The following is a 22,230-nucleotide window of genomic DNA, read 5'->3' as shown; positions in this document are numbered from 1 at the left end:
TACTTACCTTGAAATTGTCTTCTCCAGCGCTGCCATCTCAGGTGTGGGCAGCTTGAAGCCAGCACGATCCTCTTCCGCGTCCTCTTCGGTCCTCTTCCTCCTTCTTCGGTCCCACGATGCACTGCACCGGTCCCGACGTCACTTCCGGGTCGCGCGCGTCATCCCTCCACAGCTTCTGGGCATGCCCAGAAGCTGTTTAGAAGGGGATGACGCGCGCGCCCCGGAACTGACGTCGGGGCCGGTGCAGGCGCAATGATTCCTGGGAGCGATGACGTTCAGCTCCCAGGAATCATTGCAAAAGCCAGGAAGTGACGAATCGCCGTGGCCGCCGAGGGGAGGAAGAAGGAAGTAAGGTGAGTATATTTTCTCTAAAAGGTAAGTGAAAAAAAAAAAAAAATTGCGATTATCCATTTGTTTTTCAGGTGACCGGGAGCGAGAAGATGGAGGTAAGTATAAATTTCGGGTGGAACTCCGCTTTAAAGTCAAGAAATTCGATTTTCTTGGGGGGTTACTTTCAATTAAACTCAATGTGTTTGGGGGTTTAAACATTCATCAAGAATTAAAATTACTTGGAGAAAAAAAAAAAAAAAAACTTAGACTTGTGAAATTTGTTAAAACTGGCATATGGAGCAGATTGTTTTGAAAGTGAAAAAAATATTGTTTTCAGAACTATTTGAATTCCCAATGTCCACTATCAGTTCTTTCTGTTCTCTGAGTAATCTGAAGCCCTGATAAAAGAGAGCCCATTTGAGCCCCCAAATGTGTTGGCTTTTATTTAATATTTCAGCCAATAATATTAATAATATATTTAATTTCTTTCTTTTTTAGGTGCTTTCCTCCTTACACAGCATGTACTTTTTTTTGTGAGCCCATTTGCCTATGTAGGGTCTGCTATTCCATGACACTGTAGCAAAAACGTTAAAAATGTACTTGCTTGTAAGCAATATGGCCATGGTTGTTTGTGTCCTCCATGCATTATTAAAGGCTTTTGCAGTTTTGTGCTTACCTTGCTGAAATATCATTTTTCTCTTCATACTTCATCCTGAAACGTCAAAGTGATTATGCTTTAAATTTGTTCACACACCCTTCTCAATGAGAGTATGAGAACATGCTGAAAACTTCTGTTGTCTGGGGTAAATCAGTAAGCTTAAAAAAAATGTTTTAGAGTCCTAACAATAATCTTTAGTTCTTATCTATCTAAGTGTCTATTTATTTGTAGTCCTTAAAAAACATATCTAATTTATCTACGGAAAGCATAGATATGTACGTTTTCTTCCAAGCAGGCAGTAGAAGCAAAAAAATATTCTTAGAGCTCAGAAACATAGAATGTCACTCCGACTGCACGCCGTGGCTTAGCAGTTCCTGGGCACATTGTGGAATAGTTTTGAAGAGAAGTAAAAACATATCAAATGTGAGTTCTCATATGTGTCTGCCTTTGTTTAATCTGAACACAAAGCTAGAAAGAAAGTTGTCCCGAAAATATTATGGGGGGAAATTGTGTTCTGCTGAGATCAAAATAAAGTAGTATTTTTTTTTTTTTTTACAATTTAACTGACAATGTACAGCTGTGGTCACAAGCTTTGAGAATGACACAAATATACATTTTCACAAAGTCTACTCCCCTCAGTTTTTATGCCAATTTACTTATACTCCAGAATGATATGAAGAGTGATCATATGAATTACAATCACGTGCAAAGTCCCTCTTTGACATGAAAATGAACTTACAGTAATTTCATAAAAAACATTTCCACTGCATTTGTGAAGAAGTCTTTAGGACGCCCAAGAAAGTCAAGTAAACGCCAGGACCACCTCCTACATTTGATTCAAGTTCCGGATCAGGGCACCACCAGTGCAGAACTAGCTCAGGAATGGCAGCAGGCAGGCGTGAGTGCATCTGCATGCACAGTGAGGTGAAGACCTTTGGAGGATAGCCTGGTGTCAAGAAGGGCAGCAAGACGTCTCTCCAGGAAAAACATCAGGGACAGACTGATATTCTGCAAAAGGTACAGGGATTGGACTGCTGAGGACTGGGGTAAAGTCATTTTCTCTGATGAATCCCCTTTCTGATTGTTTGGGGCATCTGGAAAAACCTTGTCCAGAGAAGCAAAGATGAGCGCTACCATTAGTCCTGTGTCATGCCAACAGTAAAGCATCCTCAGACTATTCATGTGTGGGGTTGCTTCTCAGCCAAGGGAGTGGGCTCACTCACAACTTAGCCTATGAACACAGCTATGAAAAAAGAATGTTACAAAAACATCCACAGAGCGCAACTACTCCCAACCATCCAAGATGAACCAATGGTGATGAACAATGCCTTTTTCAGCATGATGGAGCACCTTGTCATAAAGCAAAATTGATAACTAAGTGGCGTGGGGAACAAAACATCAACATTTTGTTTCCATGACCAGGAAACTCCCCAGACCTTAATCCCATTAAGAACTTGTGGTCAATCCCCTGGCAGGTTAACGTAAAAATTCCCCAACAAATTATATCAAACTCCAAACTCCTGATTATGCAAGAATGGGCTGCCATCAGTCAGGATGTGGCCCGAAGTTGAGTAACAGCATGCCAAGGCGAATTGCAGAGGTTTTGAAAAAGAAGGGTCAACACTACAAATATTGACTGTTTTCATAAACTTAATGTAATTGTCAAAAAAGCCTTTGGCACTTATGAAATGCTTGTTATTATACTTCAGTATACAATAGTAACATCTGACAAAAAGATCTAAAAACACTGAAGCAGCAGACTTTGTGAAAATTAATATTTGTGTCATACTCAAAACTTTTGGCCATGGCTGTACACAGAAATTCAAGTATCTGATTTGCAAGCTGAAGCAGTTTGCTTCATGACTAATAATGACAGGGAAATATTATTTGCCCCTATCACCTAAAGTGAAAGACATACAGTATGCCAGGATAATAACGCTTTACCCCGGAAAATATGCAATTTTTTGCCATTGCTGGCCTCTACCTCTTAAATGATGGGGACCTGGTTGTCATACTGACCATCTGGGTTCAAATCTTTCTAAGTTACTGACAAGAAGTAAGTATAAGGACAACTTCTGGTTTAATATTCACTCTCCTGTTCTGTATGGTTGTTATAGGTAAATATCTCCCCATACAGTAGTGTTAAAACAATCTGGTGTCTATTTTTTGGGGTTTTTTAGAATTTATTTTGGGAGTTAGAATAGAATGCTAGGAGTGAGAACAGTCATTTAGCAAAACCACTGTTAGTCACTCTTATGGATGATACGGTTATGGCATAACAGTCTTTCATGCCCTTTGTCTGATAAGCTCTAATAGGACCCATTCAAATCATGGTGACTACTGTGCTCCTGCAATTCTTTTATATGGGGATTGTGTACCTCCAGATAGCTAATGAAAGCAGGAGGGTGCAAGGTAGCATAGAGGAAGTTCAGGAAAATGAAAATGATGCAGACTCTTTGCCAATAACCACCAAAAGTTCACAGTTAGCTACACTGAGTGAATTGGCTCAATTCTCTATTGTTTATACTGACTCTTGCTGACTGCTGGATGCACTTATAAATGAATATATTTTTACTGTATTTTAGATGCCTCCAGTGGTCAACAGTATCAGTGATTATTGATCCATTCACCATAAAGAGCAACTGTCTCTGTGGTGACACATGATCGTCACACTGTGCCCAGGAGCCGCTAAATGCAGGAGTACGCAGTTGGGAACAGGCAAAGCAAGCAGCACTTGTAAGTACATTGTAGAGATGTGGAAGGTGAATTGAGTTGTGAGGTGGGAAGATTTGTTGGAATTAATAATGCAGGCACCAGTGCACACAAATGCAAAATTCAGAGATCAGTACATGCTTCTGATATACAGTACATTGAGTGCTTACCAGCAATCTGTACAGAGATAGTATTTAGAATAATTTGGCTCATTTTGCAAATGCTCAGCAATGTCTCAGCTTCTCTTTGTTCGGTGATACAGTAAAATTAAAGTAGATGTAAAGGTTAAAATTATGAAAGTTTAAAGCCCTGCCTTCCCACTGCTCACAAACATGCTGCAGACTCTTTGCAATAAATCACAGTGTAGTTATCTTTTTTTTTTTTTCACGTCTTTACTTGAGTAGGAGGCTCAACAATGGGGCTGAATCCACTGAGCCGTTATGTCACCTGCCATCTTCCAGTGAGCTATACATTGTAAAAGGAGGAGAAAACTCCCTTTCACCAGCTGCGGCAAGCCTCTCACTGACACACAGAAGATGGTGCTGTGAGATCTCATAACGATTCCAAAGAAGTGCAAAAATTATAATTTGTATAATACACACCTTTTAATTTTTATTTCCTGGTGACAATCCATAGCAGCATACATGTTGTAGTAGCTCTCCCCACTTTAGCCCCCAGGACCAATGTACACCTATAAAGCATAATGAGTAAAGGTAGGTTTGGTTTGCTACCATGGATTGGCACCAAGAAAGGAATATTATGAGGTAAGTATGATACCATTTTCCCTTTTCCTGGGCCCAACATGTGGTAGCATACATGTTGTGGGCCAACAACCAACAACTAGGGTGGTAGTTTTAATAAAAATCCTATTATTTAAAGAAGTGGGGCAGCTCCAGCCATCCTGACAAAATCAGCTGTACTGATGACTGCTGGGCCTATTAGCATTTTTGAATGAATGTCACAGTCAGGGATCAGGCTCAGCTGGATACGTACAATAGCAGGTAACCCTGGCAGATGACTCTGAGGTGTGGAGTCTAAGCGCTAACCGGTGTTCTCCAGAGCTCCTAATGGTGGAGATGGGTTTTGCTGCATATTAGTACCAGGTGGCGATCCTCAGGATCACCCCATCAGGAGGTGAGCAAGCTGGGGTCCAGTAGTGAATATAGCAGGTAGGCATCAAGCAGAAGTGTAGTTAGTAAACAAGCCAAAAGTCAGTAACAAGTGGTCACAGGTTGGGATCAAGCAGAAGTATAGTCAAAGAACAAGGTTGGTAATGAGTGGTAGTGGAGCTACAGACGACAGCAGGATTGACAAAAGTCAGATATTGGCTGGAAAGAGAACACTAATCTGGCAAACAGGAAATGCAAAGGCATTGCTATAATAGGACCTTCATAGGAAAAGCAAAGGGCTCAAGGTTCAAGAGAAACAATGTTCAAGGCTAGATCATTCAAGGAATTTTCCAGGGAGCTGTCCAACATCCCAAATGGCTCAACCAGAAGAGACATTGCCAGTAACAGCAGAAGTTGCAGGTTCAGACTCAGATCCTGATAGTACTTTGCTCCTCTAAGGGCCAGGTTTGCGAGGGAACCTCTGGTGGAATTCTCTTAATAATCTAAAGGCATGAATATTCTCCTTAGGTTCCCAAAATTTTTAATTTTGCCCATATCCTTCCCATTGAACCAGATAATGTAATTTGTTGCTAAAGATCCTAAAATCAAGAATTTTCTCAACTAGTGATGTAGTGAGACGGTCGATGACTACCAAAATAGTGGTCATCTCTTTCAAGGGAGGAAGATCGACCATGAAGTCCATAGAAATTGACCTTCATGGTCTTGATGGAACAAGGAGTGGTTTCAGTAAACCTAAAGAAGATCAGGGTGTCTTACTGTGAGCACCTGATATAAAGGTCACATCACTTCTGAGATAGGATTGTACATTCAGATTTGCCTTCCTGGAGAGGCTCAGACTACATTCTTGATAAGGCATCAGCTTTTCCATTCCTTGACTCAGGTTAATACAAGATTAAAAAATGTAACCTGGAAAAGAATAAAAACCAACGTGCTTGCCTACGGCCTTGACACATCACATATAATCCACATATCTCCCTCCATCCACTCAAATCCTGGCATAAATGTAGGAGATGCTTAGTATCACATAAATAACTGCAGAGCTTCGTGACCAAAGGCTGTAGCTGAAAGCCAATCCACTGTCCCATTCTTTCATTCAAAGCCCCGATGCCTGCCACTATCAGTCTGCCCACAAGGGGATTTAACCCCTTTTGGGTTTTAGGCAAATGGTAAAAGACTGGGATAACAGGTGCATCACGGATTAATAATTCACCCCCCTGTTTAGATAGCACTCCCAGCCTGATACTTTTCTGGACCAGAGTAGTTAGTGTACGTTTGTATTCGTTGGTGGGATCCTTTCTAAGCCTTATATATGTGGTGCTGTCAGAGAGTTGTCTAAAAGCTTCCTGCTTATACACATATGAAAGGAGTGTAGTAGCGCCAAACAATCAATAAATAGCAGTTAAAATATCAGATAAAAATGTCCATAAAAAGTCCAATAAGTCCCATAAATTGGAAAGGGAAAGATAAAGGTAAGGTCCCAGATCCTGGTTTTGCAGATGAAACAGAGCCAACACCCAATCGTTATGAGCACACTATGCGCTTACCAGATACTGATACAGAACCAGCAATCTACACCCGGCCTCAATGTTCCCTACAAAGAAGCTTCAGATATTGCCACCTTTTATTGGGGATATAGTTCCAGTCTGGAAACCAACTGAAATCAACCAGGGCACCAGTGGAGAAATTCTTCAATAAGTGAAAAGTTTATTGGAGTTGGGATCCTCTGAAACAGTCTCGGTGGTCTATCACTTCCTGGCATATCTACTTGAATATATACACCGCCCTGTTTTTAGCAGTATCTGGTAAGCGCATAGTGTGCTCATCACGATTGGGTGTTGGCTCTGTTTCATCTGCACAACCAGGATCTGGGACCTTACCTTTATCTTTCCCTTTCCAATTTATGGGACTTATTGGACTTTTTATGGACATTTTTATCTGATATTTTACCTGCTATTTATTGATTGTTTGGCGCTGCTACACTCCTTTCATATGCTTATCAAGTTTGTAATCCACTTTTTAGTTGGCTGCCTTCATTAACCTATTTCATATTTATATATTTTTATACTGTATATTTATATGGTTATACTGTTCATACATTTTTGTTCAGCTGTCCGAGCGCAGATATCTCCACTCTTTTTTACCTCCTGCTTATACACGTCTGCATCTTGAACAACAACCAAGCCACCTTTATCCAAGTTCTTAATAGCGATAGATCGGTCCTTGCTCAATTGTTTAGGAGTCTGTCTTTCACTAGGACTGGATTGTCATTTGGGATGCACCCACCGGTAGCAATACGTGAGACTAATATTGTTAACTCCTTCTCTACCATTTTCTGGAAATGGTCTATGTCTTTGCTTCTAGATTGTATTGAATAAAAATCCGATCAACATTTCTAATATAGGTGCATTTGGTCTTAAAAATCTGGTCAATAGTTGATACATGTAAATATGTTTTTATTCTTAAATTTAAACTAAACATGTATGATAAAATTAGCATGCCTATTGCACACTTCCCACAGCACTTGCAACAATAAATATAGTTAAATGTAATCAATCAAAATAATAATTCATATAAAACGTATAGCCAGTGTACATTTAATTAAGTAAAATAAAATTAGTGCAAAGATAAAGACCCAAAAAGTTCATATACAGTATCTCACAAAAGTGAGTACACCCCTCACATCTTTGTAAATTATTTATTATATCTTTTCATGTGACACTGAAGTAATGACCCTTTGCCACAATGTAAAGTAGTGAATGTACAGCTTGTATAACAGTGTAAATTTGCTGTCCCCTTAAATAACTCAACACACGGCCATTAATGTCTAAACTGCTGGCAACATAAGTGAGTACACCCCTAAGTGAAATGTCCAAATTGGGCCCAATTAGCCATTTTCCCTCCCCATTGTCATGTGACTCGTGTTACAAGGTCTCAGGTGTGAATGGGGAGCAGGTGTGTTAAATTTGGTGTTATCGCTCTCACTCTTTCATACTGGTTACTGGAAGTTCAACATGGCAACTCATGGCAAAAAGTCCCTGAGGATCTGAAAAAAAGAATTGTTGCTCTACATAAAGAAGGCCAAGGCTATAAGAAGATTGCCAAGACCCTGAAACTGAGCTGCAGCACAGTGGCTAAGACCATACAATGGTTTAACAGGACAGGTTCCACTCAGAACAGGCCTCGTCATGGTCGACCAAGGGAGTTGAGTGCACATGCTCAGCGTCATATCCAGAGGTTGTCTTTGGGAAATAGATGTATGAGTGCTGCCAGCATTTCTGCAGAGGTTATAGGGGTGGAAGGTCAGGCTGTCAGTGCTCAGACCATACTCTGCATACTGCATCAAATTGTGGTCTTATGAGACCAAGATAAACTTATTTGGTTCAGATGGTGTCAAGCGTGTGTGGTGGCAACCAGGTGAGGAGTATAAAGACAAGTGTGTCTTGCCTACAGTAAAGCATGATGGTGGGAGTGTCATGGTCTGGGGCTGCATGAGCGCTGCTGGAACTGGGAAGCTACAGTTCATTGAGGGAACCATGAATGCCAACATGTACTGTGACATGCTGAAGCAGAGCATGATTCCCTCCCTTCAGAGACTGGGTTGCAGGGCAGTATTCCAACATGATAACAACCCCCAAACACACCTCCAAGACGACCACTGCCTTGCTAAAGAAGCTTTGGGTAAAGGCGATGGACTGGCCAAGCATGTTTCCAGACCTAAACCCTATTGAACATCTGTGGGGCATTCTCAAATGGAAGGTGGAGGAGCGCAAGGTCTCTAACATCCACCAGCTCCGTTATGTCACTGAGAACTCCAGAGGCAACCTGCAAAGTTTTGGTGAACTCCATGCCCAAGAAGGTTAAGGCAGTGCTGAAAAATAATAGAGGCCACACAAAATATTGACACCTTGGGCCCAATTTGGACATTTCACTTAGGGGTGTACTTTTTCATTGCCAGCGATTTAGACAATAATGGCTGTGTAAAGGGAATATGTGTGGTGAGTCCTGCGCTGTCTGGGGAGTGTGCTACTCAAAGGGGTAAAGTGTTAATCCCAGATGCTGCTAGTACCAGAACTGGTAACCATACAGTGTCAGAATCATACAAGGGTGGGGGGTACTGCGCTTCTGGGTTAATTGTGCGTGAACTGTGCTCAATATAAAATGCCTGTCACTGTAAATGGGGTGGACTAAAACATGTATAGGCGGTTAACACAAATAGGTACTATATACATTAAGTGAAAAATAGTCTGTACTCCAAATCCATATAAACAAATAATATCAAAGTGCTAAAATACTGACAAGGCAATCTGGAAAAAATAAATAAATAAGAGAATATAAACACCGCTTATAGTGCTGACAATGCAATAAGTGACAGGTAAAGTGCTTAGGTGCATACACTGATGTGTAAAATAAAATATAAACTAATTAGAGTGTCCTCTGTGCTCCACAGTAATGCAACAATATGGGTGAAAGACAGTCCAAAAAAAATATATAAGTGTTCAAGTGGGGGGATTCCGCAGGTGATACTCCTTCACCTAACACCGTGCTTAAGGTGGTGGGGTGCTTCTCCTAAACCCCTCTAAGTGTGCTAGCCGCTCACCTCAAGGTCTAAAGATAAAGGCCTTAAATATTATCCAGGGGGCTCCTCTCCAATCCTGTTCCGTGTCCCACTAGGGCCTGATGTCTGGGCTGCTGCGGGTGGGCTGAAGAGGGATTAGGGACAGTCTTTCACCCATATTGTTGCATTACTGTGGAGCACAGAGGACACTCTAATTTGTTTATATTTTATTTTACACATCAGTGTATGCACCTAAGCACTTTACCTGTCACTTATTGCATTGTCAGCACTATAAGAGGTGTTTTTTATATTCTCTTATTTATTTATTTATTTTTTCCAGATTGCCTTGTCAGTATTTTAGCACTTTGATATTATTTGTTTATATGGATTTGGAGTACAGACTATTTTTCACTTAATGTATATAGTACCTATTTGTGTTAACCGCCTATACATGTTTTAGTCCACCCCATTTACAGTGACAGGCATTTTATATTGAGCACAGTTCACGCACAATTAACCCAGAAGCGCAGTACCCCCCACCCTTGTATAATAATGGCTGTGTGTTGAGTTATTTTGAGGAGACAGCAAATTTACACTGTTATACAAGCTGTACACTCACTACTTTACATTGTAGCAAAGTGTCATTTCTTCAGTGTTGTCACATGAAAAGATATAATAACATATTTACAAAAATGTGAGGGGTGTACTCACTTTTGTGAGATACTGTAAGTTGTATAAAGTGCATACACAAATAAATATAAATATGAGGTGCTTCATATAGTCAGTGATAATTAAATAAAGTGCCTAAACATATAAAGTGCTCTGTGAAATTCAGAAGTTGGGAAATATATGGGCCGTCCACCAAAATTCTTCCTAGTGGATAAATAGATGAAAGACACCCCAAGTGTCAGTGAGATAGGTGGATTGCTCACTCACCGAAAGTAGCTGATCTTACTTGCTTTATAGCAATGAGATCAAACCAGGCTTGTATGATCACCGTGACCAAGTAGTGTATTTCACCAAGAGAGCGATCCTGCTGCTTCCTTCTTCCGTGGATGGATGGCTCATTTGCTATGTAACAACAAAAAGGGAGACCGGACTCCACATAGTGAATTCCGTATAGAGTTTATTGCCCAATCTTGGGCTAAAAGTGGCTAAATTTGTATTTACAAGGTAAAAACTCCAAACATTAATATGTTCCGTCCGGTGCACCTCTACTGTGGCGGAAACCAAGGGCTACAGACAGAATTGTAACAAGATTCCGGCATGCATTTCAATCACGTCTAGTGACGTCACCGCGCGCATTCCAATCGTACGCGTTTCGTCATAAAAAGTGACGTCTTCAGAGACTAAAAATACCCAGTTTAATTTACATTATCCTTTCTCTTTATTTATATGGATGATGGCACTATATTTATTTATATTTTAAAAAAATCTAAGTATCAGTTTTCATTATCAAAATACAGCTGTCATGACCCAGCTCTATCCAAACCTATTTGCAGGGAAACATCAGTGGGAGAAGCTTCTAGTGCTCTGCTGCTGGTCACATGTTAAAAAAACAGACTTCAAAATACGAAGGCAAAATACATAAATAAAAAATATTCTGCCCCATTGTATTTAGCAGTTTGGTGGCAAGGGGGAGGAGGGAGTGAGTGGGCTGTCATTAATCCGAGTGTATATGCCCATATGTGTGACTCTATTGTCATGTGGGCTGCACAGATAAGAAAAAGGAGAAAACTAACATCTTACAAAGGAACTAAAACTGCCCAGTAGATGTGGCATTGGATGGTCTACACAATCTCAGGCTACAGTGGAGACACAGGAGGAAGGCACAGTTAACAGCAGGATCAACCAGTTTTTTTTTTTCACAGAATACAGAAAATTAATCTCATAGTGACCGGGTGAGTTTGAACAGCATGTAATACAAACCATGTAAAATTGACATTTTGTCAGTTTGTCACAATGTTGTGGGTTTAATGCCACTTTATTGTAAGCAGCTCAGGAGTCATGAAACACATGTTATTTTACTCTACAGAAAGAGATTTTCAGCCAGAAATGTGTATCCTGTTTTCTGTAGGCTAAACAATTTTATGATAGGACAATAAACCTGACCTAACACTGTTAGCCTGGGTGGATGTCTGCCTTACAATTCGAATTACTTATGTTTTTACAGGTTCTGTTTTAACACTAGTTAATATGTTAATTAAACATTTAAAGGTTCTGTAGTGTGCTATCCTTGTACTAATAATGTTGCAACCTGGCAAATTTTATCAGAATAAGGGTATCCCGGTGTTCCTGACATAGGTTTGGAGGTACCCAGACCTCATTACTGGCACAAAGGGGTTCCCTGCTTTACTGGAACATTTAGGACCTAAGTACAGGGACTGTGCTACAGGAGAGGCAAAACCCGTATGGACCACTCCTTCTGGGATGGAGTTGCACAAGGACAAAAAAAGGAAGAGTGCTGTTGTGTGGACATCAAAACTTTATAGCTTTTCACTGGTCCTTAGGGCGAAAGTAGGCAGTGCTACTGCCACATGTATGCTGTGAAGTTGGTGCCAGAGAAAAAGTATTTGCACTCCGATTTATTGCATGCAATGTGTTTATCAGCAGTGGAAATGCAAAGCTTTAAACTTTGTTTATTTTAGCATGTTTCTCCCATATATTCTCCCAGAATAACTGCTTAAGTAAATTTGAGCTGTTTCTTATTTGCATTGCTTCTTTGGGAAAACAGTGAATTCCCAAAGAAATCACTTTCCCTGGTGATGATGCTAATTTAAACTACCATTTGCATATTTACCGGGATGATGCCATTAAATTGGTAGTTTCAGTTATTTGTATTACAGATTTTGCTTATATTGACAATATTTGCTGAATTGCAAGATGCTTAAAATGTTAATAGGTTTGGTACGGTGGTGGCATAAAGCCATAGAGAAATTTATTGCACTCCCCAAACATTTATATATAGAAAATGAGAATTATTAGGGTGCGTTTGTATAGGTTGTGAAAGTGCTATATATGGCTAATGCAAGTGCTTACAGGCACTCAGCAGGTAAGTTATCTGAGCTTGGGTTTCTGGGTCTGTACACCTGCCATGGTGATTTACAAAGGGCTCTGTCTGTTGCATTTTTGGTTGGGTGAGATTCCTTAATGGGGGTTGATACTATTTGGTGGAGACATTGCACTTAGGATGGCCTGGGGGAGATGGCAGATTGTTTTCTGCTTTACCTCCCATAAACTGGACTAGGTTGTATTAGGGTTCTTGTTGAGACGTCTCTGTCTTTCTTTTGTCATGTTCAAGGGAGTAGATACTGGTGTCATTGAAACAGGGTGGGAATTTTAGCAAGATTCTGATAGAAGATATGATGACCCCCTCTTGGACTAGCAATGATGAGATGTCCCTCTTCTTCTCCTCCTGTTGATTGGCTCCTTTGCTCCCAGAGTGCCTTCGGAAATCCTACAAAAAAAATTCCCCAGCATACTTGAACTGATATCACACTCAAATCTAAAAAAGATATAATGTTTATATCCCTCCCATGGTCACAAATACATCAAGGGTTGGGTCCTCCAGTTGTGTGAGGTACAATTGATTCAGCACATTTTTTCTTCATGAGCATCTGGTATCAGCAATATTCAGCATTCATAAGACTCGTGAGGAAGCCTATATGGTGAAACATGCAGACCTGAAACTGCTGGTCAGATCCACAGAAACTTTTGTGATAGTTTTTTTAAATATATTTTAAGAAGTCATGAAAAAAAAATTGTAATTTATTCAATTTTATATACTGTGTGAAGTAATTGTTTTTGGCACCTTTAAATTCCCATTTTTGTTCTTCGATTCTCTGCATTTTTGGTTAATTTAATATCATAAATACAACAAGATAATCCAAAACTTCATCAAAACCTCAAATTGTGGAATTTAAATCTCATTGCTGGAGCCCAAACAGACAATAGGCTAGTTGAATATTCAACCTAATAGACTTTGATTACAACTGAAATATCTTTTGGGTAGACTGAACCTTAAAAAAAACAAACTGATGTTAATAAAACATGTTGTTGATAATATTGTAAAATGTAAAAAAATATTTTAAGGTAAACCTGTTAGATATGACACAACTAAATAATTACTATGGATGAGCAAACCAGTTTGCTGTAATGTAGATCCCCCCTCCAAGTGGTTTCCACTGCTTGAGCTGGGTCAACCATTCTATGGTTGTTAGTCTGCAACTGTGCTATTCCTTTTATCCATTTCTCTTGGCATATTAAGGCACAAACTGATATCAGCACCCTCAATTATTTTGTCTACACTAATCAAAATTGAATGCAAGGGCAAGCAAATTTTATTTTCTGAAATTGAAAAAAAAAAATGGAAAAATGGTTGTTTCCAATAGCAGCCAGTCAAGCTTTTGTGTCTATGGAAACATTAAAAAAGGGATCTAATTTGTCACCGTTGTTAGCAACCCTGCTTTTGTTCTAATTTCTTTTCTCAGCGTTTAAGTCTCTTAGGACATTCAAAACAAAATAAGTTCAATGGTTTTGGAAGACATCTGTAAAGCTGTTTATTGATGGTTCAGGATATAACAAATTTCTTCTTTATCCTGGTAGCCAAAGCAGCTCTTCTGGAACAGTGACTGCACCAGGCGATGTCGATGCTTTGGCAGGAATCTCATCCAGTGTGATCCCAGGCACTGCAAGTCAGATGAAGAATGTGCATTAAGAAATGGAGTGCGAGGCTGTTTCAGCAAGAAGAGTTCCTACTGCATTGCAGCAGGAGGAGGTGTCTTCAGGACATTTGATGGGGCATTTCTTCGCTTTCCTGCAAACTGTGCATTTGTATTATCAACAATTTGTCAAAAGCTGCCTGATATCTCATTCCAGCTAATCATAAACTTCGACAAATGGTCTTCTCCAAATTTGACTGTTATATCACCTGTATACTTCTACATTAATGAAGAGCAAATTCTCATCAGTGATCGTAACACTGTAAAGGTAATAGGCTCACAAAATTCTCTGAACATGAAAGTTTATGTTACTAATAACTTTTGGCAAATACTAAGTGCACTGTTATTAAATACAAATATGATTGTTTGCATAGTAGGTTAAAGTGTTGCTAAAGGCGGAAGGTTTTTTACCTTCATGCATTCTATGCATGAAGGTTAAAAAATAGCGATCGACCAATTATCGGCAAAGCCGATATATCGAGGGCAGATATGCACTTTCCCCGATATATCGGAATCGGCCCCGGAGGTTACCGATATTGCCGATATTTCAGGAAAGTGCTTGTACCGGAGTGATGGCTTCAGCTAGAGGCATCACCCCGGTACCAGCGTCCATAGCCGACGGTCGGCTGTTTTGCAATGACAATCGATGTGGCTGAAAAGCCGCTCGGCTGTCATTACAAGGAGCGGCAGGAGGCCTCCCCCCCTCCCGCCACCTTCCACGGCTTCAACCAGCCTGCACGGCCACCAAAGACCTGATTAAAGCCGCATTTGGCTCTGATCGGGTCTCCATGCAAAAACAAGGAAGTTATGTTATGACGTCACTTCCGTGTACTGGCGCCAGATTCAAAAAATGACAGCATTCAAAAGAGCCAAACTTGGCGTTTTGAATGCTTTTAAGTGCAGAGGAGGGGTTTGGGATCCCTCCACAAGAGTACCTGTAAAGAAGGGGAAAACATTTTTTTTAAATGTACAAAAATATCGGCCCATATCGGCTAATACTGATATGCATTGGCCAACATATTGGTATCAGTATCGGCAAACGAAAAACCAATATCGGTCGATCACTAGTAAAAAACCCTCTGTGTGCAGCGCCGCCCCCCCCCCCCAATCCTTACCTGAACTCCCTCTAATCTAGCGATGTTCACGAAAGCCCTGGCTGTTCAGGGACTCTCCCTCCTCATTGGCTGAGACAGCAGTAGGAGCCCATTGGCTCCCATTGCTGTCAATCACAACCAGTGAGCCAATGAGGAGAGAGAGAGAGAGAGAGGGAGGGCAGGGTCAAGCCACAGCTCTGTGTCTTATGGGCGCATAGAGCAGTGGCTTGGGAGTCAGCACAGAGCGGTGCCCCTAGGGCAAGCAGCTTTATCTGGGGGCACTGCTCCAAGGGGAGGAGCCAGAAGCGCCAGCGTAGGACCAGGAAAGAAGAGGATCAGAGCTGCTCTGTGCAAAACCACTGCACACAGCAGGTAAGTATAACATGTTTGTTATTTTAAAAACAGAAATAAAACAGCTTTAATACCACTTTAAGTTTAAAAAAGACACTCATTATTTTAGTTCAACCAACAGAAAAAAAATAAAAAAAATAAATAGAAAACCTCCATAAACAGAGAGAGCTACTCCTGTGCTTTCTTATTTGGAAAACTGCCAGCTTCTGTAAGCATGGAAACACTGTATTGAATATATAAAGGAAGAGACCTCAACCTTCATAGCATTTATAGGTGACCAGCAACTTTCCCCAGAGATCAGCAGTATTCCAGCAATAATTGTAATTTAACAGAATTCAGTATACACCTACTTCTTTTGGTGGTCTTTTAACAGTTGTGAATGAGATGATTTTATACCCTGGGTGCCTAATGTTAGCCAGACCAAACAACTTCAACCTGGTCCAAGTACTGGCCCAAAAGCAGCATTAATGTGAACACTGAACCTGAAGGTTCATAAGGCTTAAAACATCCAAGTCCGGGTTTAAATCTACAGTCATGTGGTAGCCAAATGTTGTCTACTCTTTTCATGTTCATGTCCCTTCTAAAACCAAATTATTTCAGTCATGTGTAGGGCCACCTTCCCCCTCAGGTGCCTCTGTCTTACAGATTCCACTTGCTAAGCAGGCAGATGACAGGTCCTGCCTGCTCCGCTGTGAAGAGCAGACATGGACACAGTCCCGCTCTCTTCTATTGGGAAATTGGGTGGGAACAATCCGGTCCAATCCGTCAGATGGATTTTGCAGGCAGGATTGGCTCAGATGGCAGCGGGTGTCAGTGGACAATGCCACTCCATAGGGAAGTGGCAGGGTCTGATCGGGTCTGCCTGAAAAACTGACAGGCGGACCTGTTTAGAAAGCCTGTGTGAAAGGACCTTTAAGGAGCAACTATGGATAGTTAAACTGAAAAATATATGCGTTAAAGGAGCTGTGTGCCTTCAGTCATTACCAAAAACATTTACCCACTTGTTGACCGCCCTATAGCAGTTTTACTGCTACAGGGTGGCAGATGTGCGCCTGATTACCTATATATATATATATATAGGTGATCCGGCTTTTCCGGATGGGGCGCGTACATGTGAGCTTCCGGCGGCTCGCTCTCACTGTGATCACACACAGCGGGAGCCCAGCGACGGCTACTGAGGACTCAATGTCCGCCGGCACCTGACGACTGTTTAGTACACTATGTAAACAAGTCAGATTGCCGTTCTGTCAGTAGGGAATACATTGATTCTGTGTTCCTGCAAAGCAGGGACATGGATCTACACCGTCCCCTAGTAAAAGCACCTCCCCCACAGTACATAAGCATTTGCTAGGAACACATTTAACACTTTAATCGCCCCTGATGTTAACCCTTCCCAGCCAGTGTCATTATTTTTTAGCACTGATCACTGTAATAATGTTTCTGGTTCCCAAAAAGTGTTAAAAGTGTCCGTTTACAAATTGTCTGCCGCAATATCGCAGTCCCGCTATGAGTCACCCCTCGCCACCAATATTAGTAAAAAAATAAAATAAATAAAAATATCCCATAGCAGATGCTATAACTTTTGTGCAAAGCAATCAATATACGCTTATTGGGATTTTTTTACCAAAAATATGTGGAAGAATACATACTGGCATGAATTGATGAAGAAATTAGATTTTTTCAATTTTTTTAATTAGCTATGTTTTATAGCAGAAAGTACAAAATATTGTTTATTTTTTTAAAATTGTCCGTCATTTTTGTTTATAGCGCAAAAAATAAAAATTGCAGATATGCCATCAAAAAAAAAAAAACGATATTTGTGGAGAAAAAAAAGGACAAACATTTTATGTGGGTACAGCGTTGTACGACCGTGCAATTGTCAGTTAAAGTAACACAGTGCCGTATAACAAACAATAGCCTAGTCATGAAGGGGGGTAAATCATCCGGAGGTCAAGTGGTTACAAATAATGTCACTGTAGTATAATCATGTCATCATGACACTTGTATAACAGAGGTAAATTTATGTGGGTAGTGTACAGGGCTTCTTGCATGGGTACACTGGAGCTTCAACATACACAATACAATCTCTAATTCCTTTGAAAACCTGGTTTGAGTTATAGCAGAAAGATCTGCTGTTCCACACATTCTTGCATTTGTGTTTAATGCTTACTTTTCCATTGTCATCTATAAAAAGTTAAACATCTATACATCTATAACAAGATAAATCATCTATTGAGCAGCAAACGAGAATGCAATTTTAGGTTGTCGACTCTTTTAAAACGATTATTATCGTATAAAGACAATGCCTCCCAACTCTTGGATTATTGCTTGTACATTTCAATAATTCTTATTTTGTTGTTTTTTGTTTGTTTTGTTTTTTTTTTTTTTTTATCATAGGTTAATGGAACACAAGTAACAGTTCCATTTGTAACTGGACTGTCCACAAAAATATACAGCATGGAGGGATTTTTGGTTATTGACACAAGCCCTGACATTCAGATTCATTACAATGGCTTCAACATCATTAAAATTACCATCAGTGAGCGACTTCAAAATAAAGTCTGTGGTCTTTGTGGAAACTTTAATGGAGATCTAACTGATGATTACGTTACTCTAAGAGGGAAACCCGTCGTTAGTAGTGTTGTGTTGGCACAAAGCTGGAAAACCAATGGGATGCAAAAAAGGTTGGCTGTTAATAATTATAGACAAGTACCGTGATCTTCAAAAATTACCCATCCAATCATGTTTTATGCATTATATTGGGATTTAAATAATGGCTTTATAGTATGTGAAAAGTAATAATTTTTACAACATTCTTATTGGATGTTTTTATGTTATTCAATTTGAAGTTTAGGGATTGGTACATTAAAGCATGACACAGTATTTTAATTGGTGTCCACTGTGTAATGCTATTTACTTCTATTGCTAGCACTAGTATCTAGGGCAGATATAGTATATAGGGCAGTTTTCTTTTACTAGTAACAGGCAATTTATTAGTATGATTTTCAAGTTAGAAATAAAATATTCTGAATTCTGGGTTAGGGCTCTTTCAGACAGGTGGACTCTGCCATTGGATGCGCCTGCTCATTGGGGGATCTTTCTGCTAAACCCTGCTGAGCAGGCTGATGAAAGGTCCATGACCACTATGCTTTTGTAGAGCGGACACAGACATAGCCTGCTTTCCTCTATGGAGGGTTGGATGGAAACAAACCACCTGTCTTTTTACATCCATTTCTCATGCGATCCAATGGGAAACGGATTCCCCCATCCGTATGTTTTTAATTGGAAGGATCGGATCAAATGTAGGTGGGTGTAAACGATCACATGTTTGTTTACATCCACTGCTCCATAGGGGTTAATTGATGGAGTGATCACGTCCGCTTAAAAAACTGACTCAGAACCCCACTCTTTCCTTACTGCCTGTGATTGACAGCAGCTGGAGCAAATGGCTGTGTCTCAGCCAATGAGAACCGCTGCTCTCATGCACATTGCTGGATCAGGATAGGGCTTGGGTAAGTATTGGTTCGGAGGATGCTGTACATTGCCTTTCATACCTTCAGCCTTTATAACCATGTTAACTTACTAATCCTTAGAAGAGGTGGCTACATTTGTTTTTTGCAGACTCTTTGCATTTTATAATTACCTGGTGATCCTGCCAGTAATCTGTTACTGCAAAAGTGGCAGTAACAGATTACAGTAACAGATTACAACAAACTATTTACCAGTGATATGAATTCTTACCAGTGACATGGTCAACTTTTATTTGAAAACAATCCCTAATCGTTGTATTTGTTGTATTGTGGGTAAAAAAGTTTTAGCTAAAGTTCAGCTTTAATTTGTTATTCAAGTCCATTTAAATCTGATTGTCTATCTAACACTGCCCTACCCCCAGACTGACAATGTAGCTGACCAAAGGCGTCTCCACTGCTCATTCTTCCAGAGTTGAGACAACCTAAGACAAGAAGTGTGTCACTTGCCAGATCACCATTCATCAAGTGAAAAAAAAGCAAACAAAGCCTAAAAAGCAAAATGAATGTAGCCACCACATTTAGGGATCGGTAAACTGCATTATATGACATCTTTGTTTTAGGTTTAATACTGCATTAAAGTGGTTGTAAATCCTTACATATACCCAGTGAAGTGACTGTCCTCACCTGAAACACAGAGATTAAACAAATCCTACATAAGTTGTACATGTTTATCTGCAGTTTTCTCTTCTCTACAGCCCTTCAAAATGCTGAATTTATACAGCTTTTCTGAGCTTTCAGAAAGCAGGGGACAGGGAGCTGAAGTTACACTCTGCAGAGCATAGTGAGGGGAGCTTAGAGCTGATTAGAAGGAAGGGACAAACCAACTTCACACAGCATACAGGAACATAGCTGAGACTGTGTCCTGGAGCTCCCCCCTTCCCCATTGCATCTTGTTACCTCCTAATGTCAGGAAACTTGTCAGAAATTACAGATAGCAGAGGAACGAGGCAGCAGATAGAAAAGACATTCAATGCTCTGAATTGAGACAAGCACACACTATAGAGGGATATTCTTTGTTCATTTTCCATGTCAGAGGTTTACAGTCTCTTTAAAGAAAATAATGACATCTGTCCTTGCCAAAGTTATAGGGTTGATTTATAGCAGTTGTCATCAACCTTTCAGACCTCACAGGCCACTAAATTCTACAGATTATTATCATGAATTTTACATGCTTTATACACACAATTCACCAGCTCTCTGCCCCCTCCCCCTGCATCACACTACTGCCTTATACACACAATTTTCTGGTTCCCTGCCCCCTCCTCCTGGATCACACTGCTGCCTTATACACACAATGTTCCGGCTCTCTGCACAGACTCATCATTGGATCTTACCTCCTTATCCAGTCATGTGCTCCAGCCCTGTGCTCCCTCCCACAGTCTGTGATCAGCGCTGCCATTGGAAGTCGTCTTGTTCTTCACCTCCCGCTTTCTGCACTACTCCCGGCGCCTCTCTGTGAGTTCACAGGAGCAAGAACTACAGAGGTGGCATCAGGTTTCATAGCACACTGACACTATTGACTGTCAGCACGCATTGAGAACAACACTGGAAACAACATTGGGCGGTATACATCTGCCACAATGTTGCTTTGCGGCAGAACTCCTGGGGACCACAAACATTTTCTCATGGACCATCGGTGCTCCATCGACCACTGGTTGGCAACCGCTGATTTATAGGAGACTGTTGTTAACTTTGCAAAATGAACGTTTGCTTAGTTTAATAAATAAGGCGAAGCTGTGTTCACTTTATTCATCCAATCAAACATAAATTCTGTTTTTATTTACTCTGTAAATAATTGGGTATTTAAAGTGAAAGCAGTTTTGGTCAACATTCTCTTTTCAAAGTATATGTAAACTCTTTAGAATGAACAGTCTGCATTCGTTTAGTAAACCAACCCTAGTGTCTCTTTACTACACACTCTAGGGTCATATTTGTGAAATGCTAATTGACCTATCAATGTGTTTTGGGGGGAAATTCAAGCCATCAGTGGAAGCCCAAACAAACTAGTGAAAAACCTACGAACACCATCCAGATGATGTCCCCAGGGGGTTTCAAAACCAGGTTTTTGGAGCTGTGGGTAAAATAGGGTGCAAACGTAAGCATTGTGCTTTTACACACTCTAATATGTATATAAGCGTACCATGTTTTTGATTTTTTTTATTGTTTTAAATCATAAATGAAACATTTCTTTCTTTCTTTTTTAATAGCTGCAATGAGTTGCAGTATTCTCAGTATGCCTCTACTTGTGACAATGTTCAAATCCAGAAGCTTCAGAGTGATGGATATTGCCTTAAACTGACTGACATGAAAGGTTTCTTCCAGCCATGTTATGGTCTGTTGGATCCTGTGCCCTTTTATGAATCTTGTTTTCTTGATGGATGCTACAACAACAAAAAAATGCAGCTGTGTGGTTCATTAGCTGCCTATGGAGAGGCATGCCGATCATTTGGTATTCTCAGCACAGAATGGATTGAGAAGGAGAACTGCTGTAAGTCTGGGCCAGTTATCTACTTTTATTTTAAAGATTGCTAAATTGAAAATTTGTGATGGGATATCATTTATATAGATTATTCAAACACTCATAGGCATCATCCCAGCAAAATATGTAAGTAAAAACAAATAGACGGGTAATGAGACTTTAGGTATGCCCATGAGAGCCCAGTAAGTACTAAATTGTTTAGTAAAAATACAACATTTTTATTCAAAATATACAATAAAAAGGTATCATAACATGTACCATACAACACATGATTAATATATACTCATAATAACAGAGCTTATATATATTTGATCAATAGTAAGGTGGTTTACGCGTTTCACGGGAGCACCCGCTTCTTCAGGACTGAGTAGATTGAATGACAGAAAGCTTTGATTAAATATATATCTAATAAGAAAAACAAAAAAACATATATATCACAGAAAATGTACAAATAGCTATACAATTGAAACATCTCATTATTATGAAAGGTCTACTCTGGAAAAAGGCAGAAAAAGGGGGGTTATTATAAATATAGTAAATACTCAATAAAAGGAATGTTACAGAGAGTTGGGAAAAAAGATCGAGAGAAAACCTGAAAAAAAACCTTGCATTCCCAGAACACCTTTGAAGCAGAGAAAGGCAAAGTACCCTAAAGTGGCTCTGTCCCTAA

At 40.1% G+C, this 22,230-nt stretch overlaps 1 protein-coding gene across 1 annotated transcript in view; it reads left to right on the top strand.

Moving 5' to 3' along the window:
• The window catches only part of LOC309568220 (alpha-tectorin-like), a gene marked incomplete at its 5' end in the record, with an annotated part of 138,703 nt that overhangs the window by 80,220 nt on the left and 36,253 nt on the right, over window positions 1-22,230 (top strand). The window contains 3 exons of the mRNA XM_082273880.1: window positions 13,991-14,374; window positions 17,949-18,235; window positions 21,289-21,569. Coding sequence (XP_082130006.1) covers window positions 13,991-14,374; window positions 17,949-18,235; window positions 21,289-21,569 — 952 coding nt within the window. The remainder of the gene's footprint in view (window positions 1-13,990; window positions 14,375-17,948; window positions 18,236-21,288; window positions 21,570-22,230) is intronic.

The sequence above is a fragment of the Pelophylax lessonae genome, assembly GCF_965119305.1.
Source record: "Pelophylax lessonae genome assembly, chromosome: 12".
Lineage (NCBI taxonomy): Eukaryota > Metazoa > Chordata > Amphibia > Anura > Ranidae > Pelophylax > Pelophylax lessonae.
The sequence above is the reverse complement of the archived record's forward strand: the minus strand, read 5'-3'. Positions and strand labels throughout refer to the sequence as shown.